Raw genomic sequence first — 24,442 nt, forward strand, 5'->3', positions numbered from 1 at the left:
GACTGTACCTCCTGACTCAGAGATGGACAGTTGCCTACAAACATCCGGTAACAAGGTGAAAATGGAAATAAAGTTTAATCTCAGTGAATTAAGAGATATATTAAAGTAGACTGTAGAGTAAGATGTTGAGTCACTTTAAATGCCTGAAGATTTATCTCTGGAACTATCATTCTATCATTTACTTACTAATTTGTTTTCAGTCTGCTAAAAATGTGTTCCTCCATGCGTTCTAAAGTCTTTAGGGGTGAAGTGTGAGGATGTCTGCAACTTCCCTGTGTTCAGGGGAAAAATATGTATGTGTATATATATACATATATGTATGTGAGTGTGTGTGTAGATATATATATATATAGAGAGAGAGAGAGAGAGAGGACAGAGAGGGAGAGACAGAGAAAGGGAATAAAGCAAAATGTTAATAACTGGTGAATCGAGGTGAAATACATACTGGTATTTTACCATTCTCAAGGTGAAGCAAACAGCTAGATACTCTTAGGCTCTGTGTCCCATCTGTGATCAGGAGGCTGAGCCCGGAGAGCTGGGCTCAGTGTGGTGCTAAAAGCTCTTTCCACCTTACTGTGTTCTTTCTCCTTCTCGAACTCTTCACACATTGTTGGTCCTTTCCTTATGCCTGGACCTGCTTTTCGTCTCATTCGTTGGTTTTCAAACACTGGGTGTAGTAAAACATGGTTGTGTGACCACAAAAAAAAAAAAAAAAGTCACTCAAATTCTTGGAACCGGCTGCCTTTAAAATTTTTTTCTTCCAGTAAGAAGGTCAACTAAGATTCAAGCAGAAATTCAAATTGTCTGTAATTTAAAGATACATCAAAAGAAAGTAGGGCAGGAGAGGCAAGTTTTGCTGCAAGCCTCGGCAGAACAAATTCTCTTTCCTTCGGGCCTGCCAAAGACTTACTGCTTCCCACACTATGGCAATCTTGGTTCCAACTTTTTCCTGGGGTTTTGATGATTGAAAGTGATCCGTGTTTGTGGTTTAATTGCCTGAAGCCACTTCCTGAAGAGGTCACAGTGAAGCAGCTGTTTTGCCAAAGTCCTCAGAGGGAAACCAACACAATTCCCTTGGCTGCAGGGGTTCCCGAGGTGGGAGGGTTGGAGGAGGGCCAAGAGGGGCTGGGGAATGGCCGTTGCTTGAGGAGGACATTTTAGGATTTCGTTCTGCTGGAACAGGGTCCTTGTTGAAACATCTCTACTTCTCACCCTGACCACACGTGCCATTTTGAGAAGCGCATTAATGTCCAAGGCACTTTCAACACCTGGAAAAGAAAGTGAGGGGCCTAGATTTCTCTAGGACCCCTTCTGCTCGGTAGCTCTGTGAAGCCTCAGCTAACCACCACCCCTGCGTGGACACAGCCTGACTTTCTGGTGTCAAAATAATTTTAAACTTGGTTACAAACCACATAATTCAAGGCAAAGCCTGCACCTGTCTTGCGGGGAGCTCCCCTCCGAGGGGCGGCTGCCCAGCTCCCCCTGCCTTTGCGTTGAAATGACTTCTTAGCATCAATTTTCAGAACTGCTTGAAACTGTTGAGTATCAGAAAGCGGACTGGTGACAGCCCTACCTGGCAGGGCACCTTCCCTGGGGTCCTTTTCATAAACTTTGGAAAGTTTGCATATTGGGATTAGGTTTGGCGGTGTATGGCAGGAAGCCTAAACATGTAAAAAAAAAAAGATAGTCTAGGGTGGGAGAGCAGTTCCACGAAGCCAAGCCACCGAGGACTCATGCTCCTGTCTTGTCGCCCCAGCACTGTCAGCAAGTGGTCTGTGCCTGTGGCCCAACGTGGTGACTGCAATCCACCCACCACATCCATACTGAGCCAGCAGAAAGGAAGACCGGTGGAGACTTTGAAGTCAACTTCCCAGGAGGAGCCTATTTTTCCACCTACGTTTTATTGGCCTCAATTCTGTCACGTGGCCACTTCTAGTTGCAGAGGGGGATGGGAAATGTAGTTTTTGTGTGGGCTAGTGATGTGCTGCGTTGAGTCAGGGCTTCTATAATGGGTTCTATAATCCGTCCTCTCATATCCAAGGTGGATATTAGAGGAGGAAACTAGCAGCATCTGTCAGAGAAACTATATTTTTGAAGAGTAAGGGCTTTGGAATCAGTAGTCCTGGGTTTAAACTTCAATTCCTGCTTACAAGCTGTAAGATATTAGTCAAGCTACATAACCTCCTTAATCTCTTCTATTATATGATCTGTCAGATTGGCATGATATTCACAACACAACACAAAATGAGAGAACCGATGCTCAGTATTCAGCTCAGTAGCTGTCACTGTTACATATGTGCCTGTGTCCCCATCTTTGACTTCATTCACTTATTGGGATACGTGGTGTTGGTTATCCATGTGTATTTGATTCCAACTTCTTTCACATACTTCCTAGAGAACCAGTGAGTCTGGCTGGGACCAGTACAGTTGGGGACGTGAGAAGCTAATGTGGGTGCAGAGGACAAAGCAACTTAGTCAATGTCGATGTGATGTTTATGCTAATCAAGTGGCCTGGTTAACCTGAGGCTGGGGTTAGTGGTTAAAGTTACAGGATATATTTGTGTTTCAGAAACATGTGAAGGATAGGACCATGCAGAAACAGGAAGAGTTTAGGGGAAACAGCCCTGGGGCAGACACCCAGCTAAGGGGAAAATCTCAGGTCATTCACTACCCGCTCAGGCTCCACATCACCAGAGGGGGAGTTCAGACTGCAACTCTGAGCTCATGCCTTCTGATGAGCGAGGGCTTCTAGCATGCAAGGGTTACTTCCTCAGTTTGCCAACCCGGCCCTGGCCACTTAACGGCCATCTGGGTTTACTGTGAGACATTCAGAGTGGTATCTGTTCCAGGAACAGGGAACAAGTTAAACTTTAAGGAAATGGGGGAGGGGTGGTGGGAGGGAATCTTTTTTTCCTGGACTCACTCATCACTTCCAATTCCCTGCTAGGGTTCTGATCATAAATATTCCCTGGTATTTTCTGGGACTGGGTATCTTGTAGGCCTTGAGGGCTACAAAGACCAGGCCTCTCTTCTCAAGGCTGTCCCCAGCCACGGGGAGCCAGACAAGAAACAGTCATGCTAGGCGTCCTGGTTGCTCCCACGTGTTTCCCCTCCCGGTGTAACTTGGAACTCCTCCCACTAGAGGTGGGGGTAATTTCCCTGCCCCACTGATGGCAGCTCTGGCCACGTGACTTTCTTTGGCCAATGGAATGTGGGGCAGACGGGAGTGAGCTAGTTCTGGGCAAGGCCTTGAGTGCTCTTGCCCACATTGCTTGTGTTTTTGCCATTGCAGGAGAGGATCATCTCCCAGGCAGTCAAAGGTCCAGGGAGGATGAGAGACACATGGAGCTGACTTAGAGCCCACCCAAAGCCTGGAGCCAAGCCTAACCTGGCCTGATCTAGGTCAGATCCACAGACTTGTGAGCCAGAATCGTTTTACACCATTGGCGTGATCGCCTTGGTGATTGTTTTACGCATTTCAGTGTTGAGTGTTGAGGTGGGTTGCTGGCAGTATTGTTGGGACACTGGGGAGCTAATACAACAGGTAATTATGATATGGTGTGAGAACTGCAGGGAGATTAAGAGGCACCTGGTGCTCTGGTCTCGGGGAGGTATGTGGCCAGGAGTGCTTCATGAACTTCATTACACATAACTTATTCACTATTTGGACCTTATTCCTCTCCCCCCCGCCCCACCCCAGCATGCTCTAGACCAGAGAGTTAGTGGTATATATAATATATATAATCCAACAGTGTATGTCGGAATTGTACATAAAGTAAGAGCTAATCCATAAAGACAATAGGAAAAGTTCTCCAACAAGTAAAATATGAGGACCTTTTGACTTCTAGTGATTAATTCACTCATTCATTCATTCAACAAATAGAAGTTAGGGATATAGCTGTGAGTAAAATAAAGTAAGATCTTTGAGCCCATGAGCTGGCATTCCAGAGGGAGGAGACACAGTTGATGATGAATGCCACAGAGAGCAATAGTGTAGGAAAGAAAAATGTGGAGCATTGAGGCAGAAGGGTGGTGCAGTTTTACACAGGAATGTCAGGGAAGACCTCACCATGAGTGATGCTTGAGTAGAGACCTGAAGGAGGAGAAAACCTGAGCAGTGGCCATAGCTGAGGAAAGAGCATCTCAGCGCAGGGCAGGGAATACTAAGGCACATTTCAGGAGAGACACTTAGGATATGGAACATCTATTCCAAGGCACCTTGTAAGTACTCTGGGGATTTGATGTTAGATGTGCTCAGTGAATATAGCTATTGAGGAGCAACTCCAAAACTTGGGCATTTTTCTTGTTAAAAAGTCTAAAGTCTAGGCAAAAATTTCCATCATCAGGTGAAGCCTCTAGAACCTGCTTCCGGGACCATCTTCAAGGTGTTCTCTCTCTGGCTGTGTGTGACTCCTGGTGACCCCTCTGTCTCCTCCTATAGGCTGTGGAGTGCTGGACCTGAGATCTCCACCTCCTGTGTCCTCCAGAAGTTGCCAGAAACAATGTTCATCTTTTACATGTTGGTAATGAGTGTTTCAGGCTTCACCATTCAGCCTGAGGAACACGCAGGTAAAAAATGAGTCTTGGGGCACCTGGGTGGCCCAGATGGTTAAGCGTCTGCCTTCGGCTCAGGTCATGATCTTGGGGCCCTGAGATGGAGCCCCACACTGGGCTCCTGGCTCAGCGGGGAGCCTGCTTCTCCCTCTCCCTCTGCCTCTCCCTCTGCTCGTGCTCGCTCTCTGTATCTCTGTGTCTCAAATGAATAAATACAATCTTTAAAAAAAATGAGTCTATCAGCTGAAGAGAGCTTGCCTGCAGCTTCTCTGGGGGAAAATAGTTGTTTATCTAGTGAAGTTGGTTGTTTTCAAAGAGCAAGGTGGGACATATCCTTCCTCCTGCCCATCTCCTCTGTTGCACGGAGCTTGCTGTGGGCATCAGTCATTCCTGCCAAAGAGTGAGCCAAGGAAGTGGTGCTTTTGCCCTCAATAAAAGATGCTTTTAGATTTTAACCACATGTCTTGTCACAACTAAGCTCTTTTTCTGTCTGAACTCAGCCAAGATCTGCTTTTAATGTTAAGGAGTCAACAAGTGAAGAATATGACCCAACTTTTTAATCATTTTTTGTCATCCTGTGAACCGGATTTAACTTTCCCCACAAAACTTAAATTGGAATGGACAGAAGCCCTAAAGTTGTTTTGGGGAGTTTTGAAGTCATTATAACAGGAGGGGCTAATGGGGCCCCCAGGGTGCAGGTCACTTGTTAGGGGCACTCGGCTTCTTCAGATGTGCCCATCAAAGGAGGTTTTGGACCCAAAGCTTGACTGTGGTCTCCCTGTCCTTTAGTGGCTGCAGAAAACTGCAAATTTCTTGGCAAGCATTTCAAAACCGACTTCAGGGTAGAAGGGGAGCCTGTGGTCCTGAGGTGCCCCCAGGCGCAGCTCTGGTTGTGGGCGTCTGTCAGCCCCTATGTCAACGTGACGTGGCGTAAAAACGATTCTACTAGAAAGGTCCCTGGGGAAGAAGAGACGCGAATGTGGATCCAGGATGGTGCTCTCTGGATCTTGCCAGCCTTGCAAGAGGACTCTGGCACCTACATCTGCACTATCAGGTAAGCCCTCCCAACCCCCTGGGACTAGGGTAGGAATGGTCTCCTTCCAGAATGGGCTTCTGCATGGTTCTTCAGTGATGACCTGGATTTCAAAATCCAGTGCATAGGTGAGAAGCTACCTTTTGTCCTCTTCACTGTTCCTGAATACCTCCTACCTGAGAACCTTCCCCAGATGTCTTCATGGCTCTTTCTCTCTCTTCACTGAAGTCTTTGCTCAAATGTCACCTCTTTGGAGAGGACTTCCCTAGCTACTTTACCTAAACCAGTACTCCTGACACACTCTCTCTTTCCCCTGCTGGTGTTTTTTCCTCACCTGACACACTCATGTGTTTACGTATTTAACGTTGTCTATACCCCATTAGAATGTAAACTCTAGGTCGACAGGGACTTGATCCATTTTGTTCATGCCTGTGTCCACATGGACAGAAGAAATCGATGTAGAACACTGGATGAGACTTTAGGAATGAGTTCACCCAACTGCTTATTGTACGTGTGAGGGGACCAAGCTCACCTATAAAGTGTTCCCAGGTGGTAGGTGTGGAGCTGAGACTGGAACCCACAGCCCCTGATATGGGGTGTAGACCCCTTCCTCTTTGTCCTGTTGCCTTTTTTTTTAAATTGTGGCAACATATGCATAACATAAAAGTTATCATCTTATCCCTTTTTACATGTACAATTCCGTGTGTTAAGCACATTCACATTGTTGTGCAACCATCACCACCGTCCATCTCCAGAACTCTTCATCTTCTCACACTGCAGCTCTGTGCCTATTAACCACGAACTCCTCCTTCCCCTTCCCCCAGCTCCTGGCAGCCCCCATCTATTGTCTGTCCATGAATTTGACTGCTCTAAATACCTCATAGGAGTGGAGTCAAGCAGTATTTGTCCTTTGGTGACTGGCTTATCTCACTGAGCACAGTGCCTTCAAGGGTCATGCATACTGCAGCGTGTGTCTGAATTCCCTTCCTTTTTAAGACTGAATAATATTCCATTGCATAAATATACCATATTTTGGTTACACGTTTATCTGTCAGTGGACACTGTACCTGCCTTTTGGCTATTGTGAGTAATGCTGCTCTGATCATAGGTGTACAGAGATCTCTTTGAGTCCCTTTTACTTCTCTTGGGTACAAACCCAGGAGAGAATTGGTCATTCTATGTTTAATTTTTTGAGGAATCATTATATCGTTTGCCACAGTAGCTGCTCCATTTTTACATTCCCACCAGCAGTGCACACGGGTCCCAGTGTCTCTACATCTTCACCAACACTTACTATTTTCTGGGTTTTTCTTGGAGAGGGATAATAGCCATCCTACTGGGCATGAAGTGATAGATTATTATGCTTTTGATTTGCATTTCCCTAATGACTAGTAATGCTGAGCATCTTTCCATGTCCTTTACTGGCTGGAAGTCTATTCAAGTCCTTTGCCCATTTGTAACTTTAAAATGTTTTTGTTGTCTTATTATTTTACATTTCTTTTAAAAATTGAAATATAATTAACATGCAGTGTTATGTTAGTTTCAGGTACAGAGTATAATGATTCAGCAGTTCTGTACATTTCTCAGTGCTCATCACTGAGTATACTTTTAATCCCCTTCATCTATTTCTCCCATCCCACCACCCATCTCTGACAACCACTAGTTTTTTCTCCGTATTTAAGAATCTTTTTGTTTGTTTGTATCTTTTGTTCTTTGTTCATCTGTTTTGTTTCTTAGATTCTACCTGTGAGTGAAATCATATGGTATTTGTCTTTCTCTGACTGATTTATTTCACTTAGCGTTATTCCATCTAGATCCATCCGTGTCATTGCAAATGGCAAGATTTCATTCTTTTTTATAGCTGAGTCATATTCCCGCGTGTGTGTGTGTATCACATCTTCTTTATCCATTCTTTAATCAAATTATTTGTTTTTGAATTGTAGGAATTCTTTATGTATTCTGGCTCTCAATCCCTTCCCACATATATGATTTACAATTATTTTCTCCCATGCCACGGGTTGCCTTTTTACTCTTTTGATAATGTTCTTTGATGCACAAAGGTTTTTAATTTTGATAAAGTTCAATTTATCTGTTTTTTCTTTGGTGGCCTGTGCTTTTGATGTCCTATCTAAGAAATCATTGCTGTATCTAATGTTGTAAAGATTTAGGGCGCCTGGGTGGCTCAGTTGGTTAAGTGACTGCCTTCAGCTCAGGTCATGATCCTGGAGTCCCGGGATTGAGTCCCGCATCGGGCTCCCTGCTCGGCAGGGAGTCTGCTTCTCCCTCTGACCCTCCTCCCTCTCATGCTCTCTGTCTCTCATTCTCTCTGTCTCAAATAAATAAATAAAAAATCTTAAAAAAAAAAAAAAAAGATTTACCCTGTGTTTTCATCTAAGAATTTTTATAGTTTTAGCTCTTATGTTTAGGTCTTTGATCCATTTTGAGTTAAAGTTTATACATGGCGTAAGGTAATGGTCTGACTTCCTTCTTTTGCAAGTGGCTATCCAGTTTTCCTAACACCTTTTATTGAAAAGACTGTCCATTCCCCATTCAGTGGTCTTGGCAAAGCTTGCTGCTTCATGCAGGAGAAAGCTGTAGGTGTAGTTAGTGTTGGTGATTTTAAACCTTGCCTGGCTAAGTTCTCCAGAAAGGATTAGGGCAGACTGGGAAGTAGTGTCCCTGGTCTTCTCTCTTCAGCTGCTGCCTGTATCTTGCCCCCAGGCTCTGCCCACTCCTTCTACCAGCTAACTTTAGAGTCTCTGCACATCTCATAAACCTGCTTGATTTAAGGAGAAACTGTACCTACGAGTATTTTCATTTAGAAAGAGAACCAAAGAAAGTGCATTCGTAGCACAAGGGAATTACTGGTGAATGGGAGAATTTCAGACAATATCAGCCCTAGTCAGTCCTAGATGATGTGTGTGTGTGTGTGTGTGTGTGTGTGTGTGGTGTGTATGTGGGTGGATGGGTGAGTGTGTTCAGTCCTGTCAGTGAACCCTGCCTAGGAAAGAGGTAGGCAGTCTCTTATTTCCATATCAGGGCAATGTGGATATCTGATTTTACAATAGCTATAAACGCATAGTTTTTCTTTCCTTTTAGTACAGAAAATTCTAACGTTTTCCTAAGGAACACTACTAGGAAAACTTAATAGTGTGGTAGAAAAAGAATGGAATTCGGAGTTGGAATGGTATGAGTGTAAATCCTAGCCCTCTCATTTTCTAGCCAGTAGGAGGACCTTGGTCTTCTTACTTGGCATTTATGGATCTCAGTTTTCTCCTCTGTAAAAGGGTTTGTTGGGAGAGTCCTTTGAAATCACAGCATGCGAGCATCTAGTTATGGGGAGCATCATAGAAGATGGTCAATATATACATCAAAATGCCTTGGGCGCCTGGGTGGCTCAGTTGGTTAAGCAACTGCCTTCGGCTCAGGTCGTGATCCTGGAGTCCCGGGATCGAGTCCCGCTTCGGGCTCCCTGCTCATCGGGGAGCCTGCTTCTCCCTCTGACCCTCCTCCCTCTCATGTACTCTCTCTCATTCTTGCTCTCTCAAATGAATAAATAAATCTTTTAAAAAAAAAATCCCTTTTCTTTCCCAAAGGCAATACTTATTGATTACTGAAGTGATAATATGCAAAAATCAGGGAGATGTGAACTGAGTCATGTTTGTCTTAAAGTTTGTTTTTATACTCGATTTAAAAAATTGTATCTAATACCCTTATTTTATTTTCTATTCTTTTTTTTTTTAAAGATTTATTTATTTATTTTAGAGGGGGGTGGGCAGAAGGAGGGGGAGAGAAAGAGAATCTTGAGTAGACATGTGGCTGAGTGCAGAGCCTGATGTGGGGCTCGATCTCACCATGCTGTGATCATGACTTGAGCTGAAATCAAGAGTCAATCAACTGACTGAGCCACACAGGCACCCCTTTATTCTCTGTTCTTGTAGAAAAAGAGAGATCTGAGATTGAGGGGGCGCAGAAGAAATCCCAGGGTCAAGGTTTCTTAACATGTGAGAGAGTCTCCCTGGCTGGTCTTTAGAACTCTCTTCCAGCTCTAAGATTGGGATTCCAGCAGAGTGAGAATCACCAATGGTTGCCCTAATACCCCTTGGCAGTTACTAACACAGCCGTGTTCCTGTGATTTTTATAATCTTCTGATCTAGAACCCACTATCAACCAGGGTGGGCAAGTTATGCTGCTAAATCAAACAGCCCCCCAAATCTCAGTGGCTTAAAACCACAAAGGTTTATTTATCACACATGCAACAAGCCTACAAGCCCGTGATGGTTTGGCAGACAATCAGGAACCCAGACTGAAGGAACAGACGTTATCTCAAGTGTTGGTTGTCGTACCAGAAGAAGACATGTTTTAGTGTCTCGCTTGGATATTGAAACTTTGGTGTACAAGAGACACACATACATCCCATGGACTAGAAAAAGTCTTATAACTGCACCCACCCACAGTGGGCCATGATGTGTAATTCCACCATTTGCTCAGAGTGGGGGAACTGGACACACTCGGTGAACAGCACTAATGTCCACCATCCACCATGTGGAGATGCCACACCACACGGAGAATGTGAGTGGTTATTCCCCACCCATCAGTCTTTTGAGTTATTTTCACGGACTATCTTGCCCACGGGGAATTACCAGATCAATAATGTGAACAGGTTTGGAACTCTCGATATGTGTAGTAAGTTTGGTTTCCGGAGATATTGCCCGAATTTACGGGTTTTCCCAGAGCCTTCCTTGGCTTCTAACCTTGGTTTGACCTCCTGGTAGCTCTGCAACCTTAGGAAATGACTTCATTTCTGCATACCTAATTTTCCTCACCTAAAAATGATATAATAATAATTCCTACCTTGTAGGGTTGGAGAATAAATAAAATAACATATGTAGAGCACCTAGTACAGACCTCTTCCTGCTGGTAAAATGACTCTTTTCAGGTGTGCGCTGTTCTTTGGACTTGTCCTCATTTGCCTTTCTCTGACTTACAGTGAGATTATGTACTTTTCAAGGTGATAGTTAGCTTTCTGCATTTCTTTGTGCCTAAAATGTTTGTTCAGCTTTTCCTTTTTTTTTAACCAGACATGAAATATAATATTAGACAATGGTTTTGTCTGTTTGAATTAATTCTTTTTACTTTCAGGTAGCAAGCTTTTGTTACTTACTTATCTCACGTATATTTGTCACATTTTGTTCATTCTTTAGATATAGACTGTTTTGCCTTTTGCTGTGCAGGCCCTTCCTGCCCCCCCCGCCCCGCCCCTCCTTATACAGCACATTCTCATGGTTTCTGTTGATTATGTAGCCAGGAACTTACTTAGCTGAGATAACTATATTTTTATGTTTTTCTGTTTTTTTCCCATGTTTCTATCAGTGTTATGCCTCTGCCCTTTCCCCAGTTCTAAGGTCTTGATAGAATTATGATATTGAGGTTAGAGTTAGGCGAACCAAAAAAAACCCCCCAAATTAAAGACAAACTTGCCAAGTTCATTGCCCCCATGCAGTATTGCAAAAATATTTTAGAGATCTTACCCAAAGTTCTCCGCAGTTTTCTGAAATTTGACTTCAGTTGATAGATGATTCCCAGAATTTAATGGGATTGGGGAAATTATTCTCAATTTCATTTAGCGTTGCTGTTATTTTGCCTTATCATTTATTATGCTTTTTTCCCTTGACTTCAGAAATGCCTCTTACTGTGATGAAATGTCCATTGAGCTCCGGGTTTTCGAGAAGACAGAAGCTTCCCTGCCTTTCATATCGTACCCGCAAATTCTAACCTTGTCAACCTCTGGGTCCTTAGTTTGCCCTGAGCTGAGTGAATTCACCCATAACAAAATGGATGTGAAGATTCAGTGGTACAAGGTACCTCTTTAAAAAATTGCTACTTTAATTAAAACGTGTCTTACTAGCCACAGGAAAGATATAAAATACCCATTCTGAAAGCAACACATTCACTTTTATATTTCTGTTTTTTTTTTTCAACTAGTTATTTTAAAAAGGGGCGTGATTAATAATGTTCTATTCATCTGTGTGTGGCTTGGGTAAGGGTCCTCAGAGTAGAACTTTGAGAAACCAGAATTCAAAATGAATGCAGGGTAAGTGACAGCTGAAGAAAATAGCTTTTTACACTGTCATTTGTCTATAGAAATGTAGGAAAAAAAGAAATGTAGAGAAAACTATTGGTTTAGTTAACAACTGTGTACACATTTTAATGAAGCTTTTTTAAAGCACATGATAATTAACTTTCGGGCTAAAGGTGTAAATATAAACAATTTGTTTTCTTGGCTGGTTGAATAAATGCTACCCTAGATCACTTGTGTAGAGCAGGTGTGGGCAAACTACAGCTATAACACGTGGCCAAACTGACCTGACACCTGCCCAACAGCTCAGGATAGTTTTCACTTTTTTAAATGGTTAAAAAAAATTAAAAGAGGGGCGCCTTGGGTCAGTCGGTTGAGCGTCCGACTCTTGGTTTTGGCTCAGGTCATGAGATCGAGGTCCATGCTGGGCTCTGCGCTCAGCAGGGAGTCTGTTTGAAGTTTCTCTCCCTCTGTCCCTCCTCCCTGAGCGCACGCTTGCTCTCTCTCTCTCCCTCTCTCTGAAAGAAATAAATCTTTAAAAAAAATTAGGGGCGCCTGGGTGGCTCAGTCAGTTAAGTGTCTACCCTCAGCTCAGGTCATGATCCCAGCGTCCTGGGATCGAGCCCTGAGGGCTCCCTGCTCGACGGGAAGCCTGCTGCTCCCCTTGCCTGTTCTCTCTGTCAAATAAATAAATAAATAAAATCTTAAAAAAAAATTAAAAGAAGACTAGTATTTCATGATATGTGAAAAGGATATAAAATTCAAATTTCAGTGTCCATAAATACAGTTTTACTGGGGCGTGGCCATGCTGTTTCTGTGGTCTCGTACTGCAAGGGCCAAATTGAGTAGCTCTTCAAACTTAGCAGAGGACAGAGGCCATATGGACTGTAGGCCTGAAATATTTACTGTCTGGCCCTTAACAGGAAAAATTTGCAGACCCCTGATATAGACAGACCATAGACTGATACTGAAAAGTACAGTTACTTGTTTAAAATTTGATAGAAATGAATCCTTTAATCAAGAAATGGTCAACCAGTTGACTGGTATTATAGCTACAAGATACATACAGGATACCAGTGCTAATCATTACTGAGCAGGTACTGTGTATAATTCTGCTCTAGGTTCCCTGGTATATAACCTAACAAAGTAGGGATTGTTAATATCTCCATTTTACAGGTTAGGAAACAGAGAGACAGAAATGTAAGGCACTTGCCCAAGGTCACACAGCTGGTAGACAGGGAAGCCAGAACTCCAGCACTGGAGGCCAGGCTCCACACACCACTGCCAGGGAGCCCTGGGGGCTTGGGGGCCTTGGAAGAACTGGGGTGCTGAGCCCCGTTTGGCTTTTTTTCATGTTTGGGGACTCATGTTAGGGACAACAAAATCTCTTTTTAATTAAATATATTGTAAAATAATACTTTATGAGCCCCTAGCTGACAAACTATTCCAGTTATATCTGTGCTCCCATTCAGAGCAAGATTCAGAGATGACTCAAGGTTATGTTTGACTGTCGCAAGCTTTCGATCATGGTTTTGAAAGATAAGTTCCTGAGAACACGTTGTGCTCATTGGGATGTTTACTCGAATCCCATTCAATGTTTTCTGTTATTGGAGGCCTTGCTCTTGAGAGTTCTGTGGTGCAGGACCCACAGAATCTTTTGTCCATATGGAAAGTGTGCCCTTGTTCCTCACGCTTAGTTTTTTCTTACACATTTTCCTCTGTCTTTACTAACTCCTAAAATTGAAATGATTTTCAAAATCATTACTCTAACATCATTTCTTCATTTTTCCTGAATATTACTTCTGAGTATTACAGTCACCCTGATGACATACTACTACTCTTCCCTCCATGTTTCCCAAGGTGGTTTGTCATGGCTTTATCAAATAAGAGATAGTTTCTTTTTTTTCCCCGTTGTGCTTACACAGATGTGCTATAAACATTGTGATTAAACAAATCCTACAATTTCATTTTATCTGTTAACAAATTCCCTCTGTTAAAGAATACAGTTAGTGGTATGTCCAAAGTCCTTTCGCCAAGTAAGTACCAGGGCAATTCTTGGGTTGCTTATTCAACATTGATCGATAATATGTGTGATATTCATATATAGCTTTTGAGATATAAATTAGTACATAGCATAACTCTGAAAAGTATTTTCCCTTAAGGATTCTGTCCTTTTGGATCAAGACAACGAGAAGTTTCTAAGTGTGAGGGGAACCTCTCGCTTACTCATCCAAAATGTGTCTGTGGAGGATGCGGGTTATTACACTTGTGCCATGACATTCACCCATGAAGGCATGCCGTACAACGTGACTAGGAACATTGAACTACGTGTCAATAGTGAGTACTTGCCACGGAGGGATCTCCCCACCCTGTCAATAACAAGAATGCCAAGAACAGATGAGGATTCACGTGGAATTCCTTGACTGTCTTTGGTATGAAAGGAAGACAGACCTATCAACTTGCCTAAAGCATCAGGCTAATGAGACATGTGTGTGAAGCTTGGAAAGATAGAAAATGGGGTGTTTTTATGAGGAAAGGTGAATCGCTGGGTAGTTGATAGGGTTCCAAGTGTGGCTAAAACACACCAGCAGAGGGGGTCAAACAGTGGTTCACTGGGAAGGTCTCTTTGGAAGGCTTGCACCTCCAGGGCCAGCCATCAGAACATGGTTGTCATAACTTTATGTATAATTCTAGGATATTAAGATTTTATTGGATTTTTCAGTTAGATTTTATTGGATTTTTCAGTTAGAAGGCATAGTCAGTGGAAATTCCCCTTTCTCGGGCTTCCCCAAGGCACATGGCCCTTGAAACCAGAATTTCAAGGAGTGAGTGCTCTCATTGGCTTAAATGAGTTCTACTTGAAAATAATGTTGTGAACAGTGTTGATGAGTATTTAAAATTGCTTAACATTTACTGCCTACATGCTGGACATCAAGTTTAATGCAAGGAACAGAAAAGTGTTTGAGTCCTGGACTCTGCCCTAGAGAGTATGCTGCTTTTCTTTATTTTATATACTGACTACAAAATTGGAGTCTTTTAGGGCATTTCAGAGGGCTTTTGGAAATATATTAAGGTTAAATAATCGGTCTATGAAGGAAGAAGTTTAACTTTTTTTCCCCTCCCAGAGAAAATCCAGAGATTCAGTTTTACCACAGGGAAAATTGTGTCTCCCATGAGCTGAAATCTCTCGATTACATAGTCTTGTGAGGATTCATTCATATCAACTCCTTGTTCCCCCGCGGGGGAATCACGGAGACTTGCGGTGACTTTGAAAGGGTTCAGAATTATCCTGTTCATGTGATACTGCACAGGAACACTAGGGGGCGACCAGCCCACATATTACCCCAGCTTGTGATCACACTGTTTCTCAGGGCTTCTCAAAGGGTGGTCTAGCACTTGGGTGCTCACTAGACTTGCAGAATCGCAGTCTCCATCCAGACCTACTGGGTTAGAAAAGGGACCACAGCAATCTCTGTTTAACACCCCCCCACTACCGTGCTGCTGATGCACCCTCAGATTTGAGAGGCACAGAGGTATTTAGCCCCTGAGGCTTTTTTTCCTCGCCTGTCCGTTGTCCCAGCCTCTGTGCGGCAGGCATGTGATTATGTGTGTTGGTGGGGGCGGTGATTGCGAGGAGGCTCCTGGTCTTGGTCCAGAAGCCATGTGCCCTTTCACTGTGAGTGACGCTGCCTAATGCTTACTCATGTTAGGATTTCAAAATGCTCTGCAGGGAAGACGTAAGGATGGAGCGAGCAGTTGTGGAGATGGGCAGCCCTTTGCCCACCCCCAGCCATGCTTTTTGCTCCAATTCAGGTGCCTGCTTTCTTCAAGCTGTTGGGAGACCTGCCTCTTGGGGAGCTGGGTTCCTATTCAGAGATCCACCTCTATCTGCCTCCCAAAGCAGTTTATGTTCTCCATTAACAAGACATAGTAGCCAATGCTGGGTTATGCTCTTTATCACTCAGTGTGGGATTCGCCGTATAAACAGGTGGTTCCCAAATTCCTGTGTCTCTATGTTTTTGAAGTGATTCTGCAGTATTCTGTGTCAGGCACTTGGGGAAGCAGGAATGGAGAAGAGGGGAAGATTTTAGGGCAAAGAGACGTTGGGGTAAAGCCTATCTTGTGGGAATTGTGAACATTACTATTAAGAATTCATTCAGGAAGCTGGGGAGGGGAATGGTTAGTTATTTATCACAGAGCAAAGAACATCTGTTAGTGGAATGTGTATTTAACTGTGGTCTCTTCCAGTAATAATCTCTTCTGGGAAAGGCATTGGCCAAAGATGCTCAATTTTGCGGAGAGCCTGTTTCCTTTGCCAGACGAAGGTCAAATCTTACAATGGCTGGCCATACTGTAGAGATAACTTTGTTAATTAGCTAAACAATGGAACTTGAGTCTCAGCTTGAAATGATGGCTTCCCTAATTGAATCTCTTTTCCTCATATCCTTCTCAGAAAAAGAAGAGGAGACAATTCCTGTGATTATCTCCCCCCACCAGACCATATTAGCTTCACTGGGTAAGGCCTGCAAGGACTGTGTCACCCACAGGGATGCCTGCAGTCCCAAAGCCCTGGGGTCCCCTGTCCCTGGGGTGTGCAGTGTGCCTGGGTGGGACCCTGGCACCCCGGCGTGAGAGGCAGAAACAACATCTTTCCTTCTGTCAGATGTTAGAAATGGCATTGTGTGAAAATAGGTATACTTTGTTCCATGAACACCTGCCCTGCAAAAATGTAAATGTAAAAATCCCAGTGTTCCGGTGGCAGTTATCAACCGTGTGAAAGGACTGACAGCATGATTCCCTTGTGTGGCTAGCACCTGCAGCCTGTTTTCAATAAGTCCCTCTACCAGAACTTGGCTGATGTGTAGCATTTCCCTCAGAGTCCATTTGTAACGTGAGGCTGACCCTGTCACGGCTGGCCCCGCAGAGATGGTCGCTTGTTGCCGAAATGGCTGCTCAGCGGGTCAAGGTGGATGATGAGAGTGACTGACGGTTTTGTATTCTTCACCCCGTTTGTGGCTGTGCCTCGGGCTGTCCTGGCCAGTGCCCACTTCCCTGTTGGCTGTCACCGTGTCTCACGGGAGGCCACTCAGTGCCAACACCGACCCCGTAGGGATCCTTCCGTAGAAGGGAAAGCTGCTCAGGGCGCCAGTGTGGCTCACTGAAGGTCAAAGCCACACTTGAGTCAGGCTGGGCTTCGGACAGGTCTGTGTGTCCGTGAAGCCTGTGCCATTTTGGTGTTTGTTTCCCTATAATGGTTTTGTAGGCTTAACCAACCCTCCCTCCCTCCCTCCCTTCTTTCCTCCCTCCCTCCCTCCCTCCCTCCCTTCCTCCCTCCCTCCCTCCCTCCCTCCCTTCCTTCCCATCCATCCATCCAGATCTCTCTTCTGTTCGGTGTTGGGCTTATATTTTAAACTTTAGTTGGTGGCCATAGAGAAGGGGGACCTTTGTGCACACGCTGGGATTGCTGCCTCACACAGGCTGCCTCGGCCCTTGGAACAACCACCTGGAAACCTGAGGAAGTGGGGACAAGGGTGGGTGCTGCCTGGGGGAGTCCAGCACCCTGGCTCCTGGGCATTCCGCAGCCGAGTAGAGCTGAGTTCTCCACCCCGTTGCTTTGAAGGCATTCATGTGCATGGCAGAATCACATGAGGCCAGATTTAATGGGTTGCTTTTGGCCAAGAAATCTGAAGGTTGTAAGAGGCAGTGAGGGAGGGAGAAGAGCCTGAAGGGGGGCCATACATTAAAAGACCCACCACATGGAGGCATATCACCCATGAGGAAGAAACAAATGGGTAGGATTTGTTCATTTTTTTCCCCTTTCCTCCCTTTTGGTGATTTAAAAAAATATATAACTTCTAGTGACTGAGGAGGAGGACCCAGAACAATTGCAGAAGGCACCATGCATATAAAATTCAGTGGCTTTTTTAAAAGAGTTAATCCCAAAAGAGCATGATGTGCGACTGGGGGGTTCTTGGGGGAAACATGAGGGCTGAGACCAGCAATGGACAAAGAGAAAGAATCCAAATGTTCATCTGACTTTTTGAGGTACCTAGAATAAAGTGTGGGAGAAGGCATCCATGAATTCAGAAGGCCCTGTAGGAGCTGAGTGGCCTTGGGGAAGCCATGTGCCCTCAGAGTTTTCATCTCTCACTAAGACCAGTTGAGGGAACTGGAGACAGTTGATAAATACTGGTGTCCTATGTAAATGGAATCATTTGAGGGAACTGAGTTTCCCTCTGAGGAAAGAATTGGCTGGCGAGGGGTGTTTGAGAAGGTGGGGAAGGGTCCACCACTTGGATTTGCTGGTGGACACGGGGGCTGGCATGACCCCTTTTCCCTGGCTGGGTTCTGACCTTTGATGTGCTGTGTCTTGCCCTGCACAGGATCAAGACTGACAATCCCGTGTAAGGTGTTTCTGGGAGCCGGGACACAGTCGACCACCATGCTCTGGTGGATGGCCAACAACACCAGAATAGAGAATGCCTACCAGGGAGGCCGCGTGGCCGAGGGGCAGCGCCAGTAAGTGGGTGAAGATCTTTGTCAACTGAGAAGCATCTTATGGGACTTCCGAGGTCTTTGCTCTTCCCTTTAGAGAAAATGTCATACCAGACCTATTCGTATGACACCCACACTCCGTTAAAAATAATTTTTTTAATTGTAAACTGTTGGATTTTTAGAATTTTATTTTTTTTAAAGATTGATTTATTCATTTTAGAGAGAGAAAGAGAGCACGAGCCAGGAGAGGGGTGGAGAAAGAGGGAGAGAGAATCTCCAGCAGACTCTATGCTGAGCACAGAGCCCAATGCAGGGCTCCATCCCACGACCCTGAGATCATAACCCGAGCTGAAATCAAGAGTTGGACACTTAACTGACTGAGCCACCCAGGCGCCGCAGATTTTTAGAATGTTAAAAATTGAGTTTTGCTAAGTTTTACCAGTTGTTCTTGAGAATCAAACTTCCAACAGGAGCTGGGCTACAGTCGACTACTTGGCATTGATGTTGCATTTTCTAGCTATTTCCTTAAACATTTGTTTCTTGATTTTTGAAGTTTTCCAAAAAAAAAAAAATACTTTGGAGTTCATACATTTCCGTGCTGCACCCTGAACCTGAGTGTCAAACATTTTTGCAAACCCTTCAAAAGAGTCTGAAAGTTAACTACAGTATCTGAGGGTGGCCACAGGCGCTAAGGAAGGTTAATGTTAAAAGAAAGGAAGAATTCTGTTCTCATAAGCATTCATCTCTGGAAAATGTTTTCTCACCCCCAAAGTAGAACAGTCAGACCTTGTAAATGTGAGCCATTTGTATTTGAGGAGAGGAGACCATTTGATGTTCCAAATTATCAAGGATTTTTAAAATTCAAGTTCCAGTACAATGAATTAGCTTCAACTTCTGCTTGCCAGTTTTTGTCTTTTTTCAAAGACCTATCAAAAAAGTCTTTCTGGATGCACTGTAGTGGATCAAAATTATATGTGGTTAGCACAACTGCTTGCTTGCAAAGTCCTTGTTGGGAAAAGCTTGGCATCACTCACATGCCCCATGTCAGCTTACTGATACTATCTGCACACTTAAAGGGCCTAATTTCCCAAGGATTAAAAAAAAAAAAAAAGTCCTAGCAGATCCGCATCAGTGATATTTGTATTCATGCTTCTAGGTGGCAGGGAAGCATCTTCAGAGTATGATCATATTATAAATGGCAGCAATGCTGGCTAGAACCATTCCCTGGCCTGGCCCATCTGCAGCCCTCGGCCCTGAGCTTGAGTTCCCAGAATGACAGCTGGCTATGGAGAGGAGAGGCGGAAACACGGTGGAGGCCAGGGTTCCCAGAAAACCCCTCCTCCTCAGTATGCAAATGATTTATTGGCCTTACAGCCAAGCTTCTCCAAGGCAGACATTTCTATTCCTACTACTGCCTCTTTGTTCGTCAATGGTCTTAAAAAATGAATTTTTCCGTTATCCAAACGAAACTGGCTCCTGTTAAGTTCTCCTTGTGACAAGCGTCCTGTTACAGGGACCAACATCTTCAGTGTCACTTCCACCTTCAGCCTAGAAAGTCTCCCAAATAGGGAACCAATATCCTGGCAAGTGCTCCTGACTTTATGAATCCTGAGACCAATTTAAGCACAGCTGATCCTTCTCACTGAGAACGTTTGGGCGTCTCCGTCGTAAAGATGGGCTTGCATTCGATACATCACGTTTAAGTGAATGTTTTCTCACTCAGGGAATACTCAGAGAACAATGAGAACTACATCGAAGTGCCACTGGTTTTTGATCCAGTCATAAGAGAGGATTTGAACACGGATTTTAAATGCCTTGTCCGTAACACACTGAGTTTTCAGACGCTCCGTACCACGGTCAAAGAAGGTATGTATTTGGGGAACATTCCAGGGGAAAGCAGCATGGCCAGTATTTTGTGGATGCCGGACAAAGCTACTAGTTCTCCAGATGATTGCTTAGGGGGTCCTCCGTTTCCTGTTAGTGGAGCACCCAAAGCAGAGCTCTCATTTTTTATGATTTGTTTTTTGTCGGGTGGGAGCTGGCTTTGGGAGATTATGTTCAAGGAAAAATTTAAGTAGCAAGCTGACTTTTGCTGGTGGTTCTGCGATAAACTTAAAAAAACCCTGTGTCCTCGTGTGGTTCTGCCCCTTGATCCACAGGACTAGCTGTTTTCTCCTGACACCTTGAGGAGGATGGGGTGGTCTTTAGCCCGAAACTGAGGAACTCCCTTCTCCAAGAGCTGGGGACTGGCAGATCTGCAGGGCTCAGGGCAGCTTTAGGGTTGAAGTCATCAGTCCCTAGGAAATAAAGCACAAGACTCTAGTCAAATCAACCCAGTGCCCATTTAAGAAGAAAAGAGAAACCCATGCTATCATTTGGACCAAACTGATTTCTTCCCAGCGTTTAAGCGTGGAGTGGGACAGCGAAACTCAGGTAATGCAGAGGCCGTTGACAGCCAGAGGGGGCAAGGCAGAAGCCAAAGTGATTGCCAGCTGCAGTCTTCTTATGCCTTCTGGGCAGTCTGTAGCAATCCAACAAATTGCTCCACATTCTCTGTGTTTTCTGGGAAAGCAGCTGCAGACATACTTGTAATTGAAAAGCTGAGGATTTGGTTAAGCCTCGGGCAGAGCATGACACATACAACTTTTCTCCAGTTGTGGTCTGAGCACCACCAGCATCTCCCACTTGGGCCACTAGTTGAAAACACAGAGCCCTGGGCTCACCCCAGATCTACCCAAATTCTTCCAGGGTAAGGCCAAAGATGGTAATTTAGCAGGCTCCTTTCCTATTCAAGTTTGAGAACCACTGTCCTAGGACATATATGCAAAGGCTGATGCTTTAGATCATTCCCATGAAAGAGTCAATAGTTGTCCAGACTTGGAAAGGAAGGGTCCCACAGAAAGCAGGGCCCACTTCTGGGGTTCAGATTGTGACCCAAAGGAACCTGTGGTTTGTCTGGGCCCGGAGCTGGGAACCTTTAAACACTTCTATAACATGAGCTGTCTCCCGGCATGTCCTTTGCTGGGTTGGCCGCGACTCAGGGCCGAGGGCACAGCTAAAAGCCTGTCCTCAGCATGGAGAGGTGCGTCCGGATGGCTGCTCAGCAAATTAAAGCTTGACACATTTCTAAGCCTTGTGGGATGTTAAGGTAGAAAAATCATCTGGAGAAATAGTCTGAGATTGTGTTGATTCCCGGAGGCCTAGACGATGATAGCTTTAAAATGTGGAACTCTGGCCTCATCATCAGTGAGTCCACGAACACTCATGTTCTTGTGTTTGCTTATGTCTTTATTCGTACTCTCTTTCCACATTCTCGTGACACACAGATGCCAAGGAGTAGAATATAAAATAGCTGGGTCCAAGCAATAATCTTGATACCTAAAGCTCCTTTACTCAAAGTTGGTTTTCTCGTCCTGTGTTAGTTTATATCATCCTCCTGACATGCACGCTCATTGGAAGAGGACATGCTGGACCTTGGCCACGTCCCAGTTGGCTGGTTGAGATTTGAACAGATAATGTCTTATTGCACGCTATTCAACAGGTTGGAACAGAGACCCTCGCCACCTTGCCCCACTCTGCTCTTTCTCTCTGATGGATGTTCATTCTACCTTGCTTGTTTCCCTAATACTGCAGATGTCCTTCTCACATATCCTTGATCTGATGCGAGGGGCATGCTTTCTGAAAAATCAGTGCATAATTATTAGAAAAAATGAACTCCGGTTCCTGTCTTCTCTATAAACACGCATTGCACTGTCCTGCTTGGCAGTGAGAGAATGTTCCTTCCACCCATAATGTGACTCTGTTCTTCCTACAGCTACCACATTCTCCTGGGGGACCGTGCTGGCCCCCCTCTCCCTGGTCTGCTTGGTTTTGGTGGGAATATGGATGCACAGACGGTGTAAACACAGAACTGGAAAAACACATGGTTTGACCACGTTAAAGACTGGCTATTAAGATTTTCAATCTTACTCAAGTAAAATAGAGACAATAAAACGATTAAGAGACAAACGATATCCTTTTTTATGGAAGTGATTTGGCCTTTGTGAGGATTCTGCTCTTCCTCCATTGGTTTAACGAGCTGCTGTGTTTATGGTAAAGGACTGAAGTATGAATGGGATTTTTATTCTGAAACTGAATGCCAGGAGCAAGCGTGCATGTGGGTGGGAGAGTAGCTCTTGGACACCTGTGACCTATTTAGAAGAGTGAGGTGGAGTCGAAAACATCTAAAGAGTTTTATAGTTCATTCATTCAAAATTTAACAAAAATGTATTAAAAAGCTATGTTGGCCCTGTTCCGTGGAAGGTGTTAGTAGATACAAAGAGAAGATGTTGGTTGCCTTTTGGGGAAGATGGAATTTCATTTTGAGACTAGAAATAGGGATTCAGAAATGCTAAACAAAGAGCATCAGCAAAAATTGGTGAATTTTTTCAAAAGGAAGTGCCAAAAAATAGCAATTAAAGTAGACTGTGAGAAAGATACATGTTAAGACATTTTAGTGAACTGAGAAATAGACTCAGCTTTATAACAAAGCTTCTGAAAATGAGGACGGAAAGGTATTGGGATAATTGCATATACATTGGAAAAAAAAATAATCAGAACCTCTTTTTTGTCATATACCCATTCCCCTCCCCCCCCCAAATCCCTTAAAGTTAACTTAATAAATTCAATTTTAAAAAATCAGATTGCAGAAAAATTAGCATGACTCACTCCTTCACTTGAGTTCAACTCTTTGTTCAAGTGACCTTCCCAGGGGCACTTCTGAATGGCACCTCTTTCCATCCTTCTCTGTTTCTCCCTCTGCTTTGTGTTGTTATAGATCTTATCACCACCAGACCTTCCATTACATATGTACTTGTTTATTTTCAGTTTTCCCCACGGGAATGGCACGAGGACAGAGATGTTATTTTGGTCACGGCTGTATCCCTAATACATGGAATCATGCCTGCCACATACTGAACGTTTAATACATGTTTGTGGAATAGATGAAAATAGGATGGATTTTCTTGCATTCACTACCAATAAAACAATCACCAGAGTACAGGTGGACAGGCTTGATTATATTACAATTCCTGCATAACGAAAGAATAAAAGCAGAACATAAAGGAAATTATGTCAGATGAGCTCAAGGGATTAATAATGACAGCATATAGAGTTATTCAGGACTTAAAGAAAGGCATCCTACCCCTCATGGATGGGGGAACATGAATAGGGAATTTGTGGAAGAAACACACATAAGGGACCATGGAAAAATGATCTGTTTCAGTAATAGAGATATAAATTAAAACAACATTGAGATACCCAGGCCCTCACACACTATCCAGTTTTAAAAGGCAACATCAAGGTCATTTCCAGATAATAACTCCCACATCCTGTAATTCCATTTATAACTTGGTACTGGGAAGTAGAAAAAGTCTACCTTATACAATTTGTATCAAGCCAGGGGGGTGCTGGGTGCTGCTTGCTCCTTGCAGGAGCCAAGTGTGGCATCTCTTCCCAGCTCTGTTCAGTGATGTCATGTTAGAAGCTTAAAATCCACCGTCATGGGAGTATTGACACCATAGAAACTGGCAAATACCACAGGCCTCCTTCCCCAGCACACTGCTCCCTGGTCCTAGAGATGCCCAGGAATGCTGCTCCTGGGAATTCATCTTAGACTAATTCAACAACAGAAGATAAATAGATGTATGAAATCTTTCAGCAAAACTTATTACCCTGATGATGAACAATTATGCATCAATTGTAAGCTATAATTAATCAAGAATGCAAGACTGAAATATTTGTAACGTTAAGGAAAAATTGAATAGCGTTGATGCAATTTATATGGTTAAGACAGTATTAAAATTCGTTGGTAGCTAAAAAAAGGGGAAAAACTCAAGGGTTTTGAAGACAAACTTCTTGGGTTCAATTCACTCTCTGATCCTAGTCAAGGCCTTTAGCCAGGCTGTGTGTCAGTCTTCTGATCTGAAAATAGGGCTAAGAACAGGAACTATCCTAGAGTGCTATATTTAATAATCAAAAACATAGGAGTATATGTATAGACAGGAACAAAATAGTTGTCCTGTTTAGGCCAAAGGTGGACAAATGCAGCCTGCCCTTTGTTTCTGTAGATTAAGTTTTGTGAGCACACAGTCGTTGTGCTCATGGATCACCTAAGGCTCCTTTTGCTCTCTGAAGGCGGTGGCGTCGCAAAAAATCTGAACTGTTTGTTATCTGGCGCTGTACAGAGAAAGCGCGCTGACCGCTGGTTTAGACCAAGGACATTTACAGGCAGTTTTCGAGCC

General features: G+C 44.0%; 1 protein-coding gene across 2 annotated transcripts in view; it reads left to right on the forward strand.

Annotated features, from left to right (window-relative positions):
- The window catches only part of IL1R2 (interleukin 1 receptor type 2), a 42,870-nt gene extending 20,087 nt beyond the window's left edge, over window positions 1–22,783 (forward strand). For both annotated transcript variants that reach the window (XM_035001848.1, XM_035001847.1), the window contains exons 2-9: window positions 4,442–4,569; window positions 5,344–5,608; window positions 11,268–11,448; window positions 13,829–14,003; window positions 16,120–16,182; window positions 18,050–18,185; window positions 19,885–20,027; window positions 21,976–22,783. In XM_035001848.1, coding sequence (XP_034857739.1) covers window positions 4,442–4,569; window positions 5,344–5,608; window positions 11,268–11,448; window positions 13,829–14,003; window positions 16,120–16,182; window positions 18,050–18,185; window positions 19,885–20,027; window positions 21,976–22,115 — 1,231 coding nt within the window. In that variant the 3' untranslated portion in view covers window positions 22,116–22,783. The remainder of the gene's footprint in view (window positions 1–4,441; window positions 4,570–5,343; window positions 5,609–11,267; window positions 11,449–13,828; window positions 14,004–16,119; window positions 16,183–18,049; window positions 18,186–19,884; window positions 20,028–21,975) is intronic.
- Window positions 22,784–24,442: the final 1,659 nt, after the last annotated feature.

Source organism: Mirounga leonina, unplaced genomic scaffold (assembly GCF_011800145.1).
Source record: "Mirounga leonina isolate KUSES-001 unplaced genomic scaffold, KU_Mleo_1.0 Mir_125, whole genome shotgun sequence".
Taxonomy (NCBI): domain Eukaryota; kingdom Metazoa; phylum Chordata; class Mammalia; order Carnivora; family Phocidae; genus Mirounga; species Mirounga leonina.